This window comes from Petaurus breviceps, unplaced genomic scaffold (genome assembly GCF_028583685.1).
Source record: "Petaurus breviceps papuanus isolate PSGF00001 unplaced genomic scaffold, PetGlider_PUasm1.0 64, whole genome shotgun sequence".
In the NCBI taxonomy this organism is placed as follows: Eukaryota; Metazoa; Chordata; class Mammalia; order Diprotodontia; family Petauridae; genus Petaurus; species Petaurus breviceps.
Window position 1 is genome coordinate 3579373 of NW_027186428.1, and position 5180 is coordinate 3584552.

The 5180-nt window shown below is 47.1% G+C and overlaps 1 protein-coding gene across 1 annotated transcript in view; it reads left to right on the top strand.

Annotated features, from left to right (window-relative positions):
- Window positions 1-1374: 1374 nt before the first annotated feature.
- Window positions 1375-5180, top strand: part of ASPG (asparaginase) — a 129583-nt gene continuing 125777 nt past the window's right edge. Inside the window, exon 1 of the mRNA XM_069103813.1 lies at window positions 1375-1464. Coding sequence (XP_068959914.1) covers window positions 1383-1464 — 82 coding nt within the window. The 5' untranslated portion in view covers window positions 1375-1382. The remainder of the gene's footprint in view (window positions 1465-5180) is intronic.

Here is a 5180-nt window from a genome sequence, read left to right on the forward strand (position 1 = left end):
TGGCTAGTAAGTGTTAAGTGTCTGAGGCTGGATTTGAACTCAGGTTCTCCTGACTCCAGGGCCTGTGCACCACCTAGCTGCCCCTATTGATGTTTGTTAAGTTCATAATAGCAAAGAAAATTTAATTTTTAAAAAAAGGAAACCTCAGAGATTGGCTGTGTCCAAATATACTAAGGCCAAGGTGCCAGCCTTCTTGCTGACACCCAAGATTTCTAGGATACTTCAAAAATGTTATAATGTAATCCTGTATGACCACAGAGTTTCAGCAACTTCGTAGGCCTTAGATTTTTCTTCATAAAAATTGCTGGAATATCATTGTTCTGTTATTCAGCACAGCAAGACAAACCATTTGCATCTTTAATTTTCACTGCCCTTTCCTTATAAGTTAAGGTTGAATGAATATGGGAAGAGTTTCTGGGGCAAGAATTGATTTCTCAGTGTGTTGGGGTGCACCCCTCACACCTTCCCATTTTCTGATGACAGGCCCATAGATTTTATCTTCAGGAAGACAAATGGCAGATACTTTCTTGAGTGCAGCCAGCATTATTTTGTCTATCTTGCCCACTTGTCATAGGCAAAATATGGGCCAAAGAATTGCTTTGGTGAAAAGCTGCCTGCCATTTGATGCAGCTATCCCATTACTAGACCCCAAAGAGATCAAAAAAAGAAGTAAAAGTCCCAAATGAACATGAATATTTATAGCGACTTTTTGTGATGGTGCCGAAGAAGTGGAGACTAAGGGAGTCCCCATCACTTGGGAAGGACTGAACAGATTACTGCATATGAACGTAATAGAATACAACTGAGTTGTAAGAAACGAGGAAAGGGACAATTTCAGAATCCTGAGAAGACTTGTATGGATATAAGTATGCAGAATTAGGGAAACAATTTATTCTATAACAACAATATTTTAAAAACAAAAAAAGGTTGGTAGACTATTCTAATCCTCGTCTAGCCCAACCCTAGCATTTTTTAGGTAAGGAAACTCCTTAGCCTCGAGGAGTTTAGCGACTAGCCCAAGGTCGGGAAACTGGGTTGGGAGCGGGTAAGCCACAATTTCAGAATCTGACCACCTGATGGTCAGATACGGCCTTTGTTTGCGTCCCGCTTTCTGGAAGAGTGGGGGTCAGGGAGCAGAACAGGGCCTTCCTAGGGAAGAATAACGTAGAACTAGTTCCCCGGTCAGCCGCTCTACCCAGCCGGTGGCGGGGAGTGGGCAGGAGTCTCCCTCCTCCACCCTCTATTTCTGTCCTGGATAAGGGGGGAGGAGGATGCAGCCTATCTGGCCCCGGGGAATGGGGGCGGGGCGGAGGCGGGCACCCTTTGGGGGTAGTTTCCCCAGCCCCTTGCTGGGGCCCGGGCACTCGAGGACCAGGCTGGCCATGGCGCGCTCGGAAGATCCCGTGCGGAGGCTGTTAGCCATCTACACTGGCGGCACCATCGGCATGCGGAGCCGGGAGGGCGGTGAGTGCGGGGGTGGTCTGGGGTGGGAGTGAGTGTGCGTGCTGTGCCACTGCTGAGTTCCTTCAGCCCACTTTCCCATCCCCCATCACCCGGAGCGGCGGATCCTCTAGTCCTGCCAGAGCCGGGATGCAGGTGCAGGCCGTGTCCTTGCTCTTCTTCCTCGGCGAGTGCCTCCACGGGGCAGTCACTCCTGCCGCAGGCTCACCCCCTTAGCACAGCCGCGGTGTGAGTGCGGGTGGCTTTCCGGCTCAGGGCAGACCGGGGACTGACTGCCCGCTGGAACAGAGGCAGCAGAGACCTCACTGAACTAGTTACTTACTCCCAGGCTCCGACTTCAGTTTCCTCATCTAGGAAAATGAGGCCTCTGGCTTTAACCTTTTCTGCCATTAAACTCCTGTGACCTGGTTTGTGAGCTGGTGTGACCACTGGGGCTAGTAGCTGCACACTTTCTCAACTTTCTCCCCTCTCCCTGTATGCATTCTCCCCCTCCCCCACTTCCCCAGCTGGATGATTTCAGTTCATCCTCCGGTGCCCGCTGCCATCTCACCCCCGGATCATATATATGGAGCCTAGGTACTGTAGAAATGATAGCTTTAGGAGCCAGAGGCCCAAGAGAAATGGAGTGACTTGCCTGAGGAGGACATGCCCAGGGACAAGGAACAGATCCAGGATCCACATTCTGTGACTCCAAATTCAGCACTCAGCCTGCTCAAGGCTACCTAAGGGGCAAACCCCTCTAGGGTCCACAGCCCGCACTGATCTCCAGCCTCCCACTGCAATGAATGCCTATGGTCTTCACTCGTCATTGACTTTCATATTGCCGGTCTGAGGCAAGGGTAAAATCAGTAAGTTAGTAAGCATTTACTGATGCCTATGATGTACCAGGTACTGTGCTAATCCCTGGCAAAATGAAGAAAAGCAAAAGCCAGTCCCAGCCTTGAGAAACTTCCTATCTAATGGGAGAGAGAAAATGCAAACAAATAAATACCGATGAACTTTATACAGGATAAATAGGAACTAATTAACCGGGGAAGGCACTAGAATTGAGAGAGACTGGGAAAGGCTTCCTACAGATGGGTGGGGTTTTATCCAGGGCTTGAAGAAACCAGAGGTGGAAAGGAGAGAGAGCAGGAAAGGCATGCTAGCATGGGGGAAAATAAAGTGCTTGGGATCAAGAGATGCAATGTCTTGTTTGTCGAACAGCAAGGGTGCCAGTGTCAGATCAAAGTATGCGGGGAGGTGCAGAATGGAAGAAGACTGGAAAGGGGTGGTGGGGTGGGTCTCAGTGGGCTTTGAATGCCACACGGGATATTGTATTTTATCCTGGAGGTGGTAGGGACCCTCTGTACTTTTAGGAAGATCACTTGGGCACATGGATAGGGAATGGACTGGAGAGACTTGAATCTCTTTTAAGTGCTATAAGCACATATATTTATATAACTAACATGTCTGTATATGTGTGTATGTATTCACATGTATGTGTGAATCTGTGTATATATACATACTGTGTGTGTGTGTGTATGCCATGACATGTAGAGAACATCATACAGTGATACAGAATCAAGAACTAAGCAGTCTCATGGTGAATGAGTAGTTTGGGGAAGTCATAACCACAAAGGCAATGAGAACATCAGGTAAGTAGTTTCCTTCCTAAGTAGACTTGAACCAAATAAACACTTGATCTGTTGTGGATGAACTTCCTGGGTGAGTTTCTCATCTTCTTTCTAAGGGAGTGCTTGCTTGTCAGCTAAATTACTCTCCAAAAACAATTGAAATTCCCTCACAGAGTAGAGGTTTGACCAATTTATAGGAGTACCTTCTCATTTATTCAAGAGACCTGTCCCAGCCTGAGATTCTAGTCTCAACTCTGTCAGCAACTTACTGTGTGACCTTGGGTAAGTCTCTTCCATTCTCTGGCCCTTGATTTCTTACTCTGTTACAGGAAAGTGTTTAACTCAATTGTATTTAGGGTCCCTTCCAGAAGGACCAGAACAGCATAATGCATAGAGAGCCACCCTTGCCAGGAAGGTTCAAATTCTTCCTCTGACACATACTAGCTGTGTGACTATGGGCAAGCAACTTAAGCTCTCAATGACACAGATCACTTTCTAAGAGAATGGTAAAGAAATTATTGGTAGTTAACAAAATTATCTAAGTTCTGGAATCAGGAAGACCTGAGTTTAAATCTGGCCTCAGATACTTACCAGCTGTTTGATGTTGGGTGGGTTACTTCTGTCTGCCTCAGTTTCCTTAACTGTAAGGCAGGGATGATAACAGGGGCTACCTTCCAGGGTTGTTGTGAGGATCAGATGGCAACATGTTTGTAAAGTGCTTAGTACAGTGGCAGGTACTTGTTTCCTTCCTTTCCTATTATTCTCATAGTTAGATATTTTTTTTTTTTTGGTCTTTTTGGAGGGGAGGAAGCCAGGGTATTTGAAGTTAAATGACTTGTGCAAGGTCACAGGGCTAGTATGTGTTAAATGTCTGAGGCTGGATTTGAACTCAGGTCTTCCTGACTCCAGTGACTATGCTGCACTACTTAGCTACCCCCATAGCTACTTCCTGAAGCAGGGGTTAGCTACTAATTAAGACTCTAGGCTCAAATCCAGTGTTGTCTATTAAACCATACCTCTGCTAGAATAAATTAATAAGCATTTATTTCATTCTAGGATCTATGGTACATGCTGGGGATCCAAACACAAATGCAACAGTCCCTGCCCTTGGAGAAGTTTACATTTACATTCTATTGGAGGCAGCAACTTGTACACAGGCAGGTCTATAGAAAATAAGCACTAGGTAATTTCTGGGGAAGGCAACAAAATGGACAGAGGGAGGATCAGGAAAGGTCAGTAGGAGGCGATGCTTGGGCTGCCCTTGGAAGGACACTGAGGATTTTAAGGAGTGTGAGAAGGAAGAACTCAACTCCCCATACAAATTGGAATACAAATGTAAACTGGGAAGGGAGTGTTTGTCCAGCCCAGGCCCACCTGCTGCTCACATTAACCCTCTAATTAGGGCTTCTGAATGAGGGTGGGGACTCTGGGGAAGGGATCACTGTTAGATGATTCCTCTAGGTCTTCCCCTTGCTTCTTAGCTGTGCAGCCCGAATTATGGCAGGCAAAGGAGAATTCAACCATATACTAGACATCTGGACCTTCTCTCCCTCTTCCCTTCCTCCTCATTTCTCTTCCCAGTTTTTCCTCCACTTTTCTTATCTGCTTCTTAAGGTCCTCTATGACCTGTTACCAGCTCGTATTTTCCTTTGAAGCTTTTGGTGCAGGAGTTCTGACTTAACTGTCTTTCTCCTGTTCCATGCTTTGCTCCTTTTTGTCCCCCAAATAGGAGTGTAATGTTGGATTCTTCTGTTTGCTTTGCTTCCTTTGCCTGGTCATGTCGCCCCTCAGTCACTTGACCCCTGGGCTTTTTGCCACAGTAGGACTCTGCCACCAGACAGGGGAGTTTAATTCCCAAACACTGGGGTTTTCTCAGCTGCCAGAGGTATTAGTTTGGTGCCCTCTCTGAAGCCTCCACACTCTCTGGCAAGCTGGACACACCCCAGGACTTCCATCCTAGACTTCAATCCAGATCCAAGCAGATTAAAGCAAGAGCAATTACCCCTCAGACTGTTCTTGGTCTCCCTACACTCTGCAGGCCAGGAGCTGAAGCCGCCAACGGTGCTGCAGGCTGGCTGTGCTGGCTTCTCAGCTGCTTCTTGG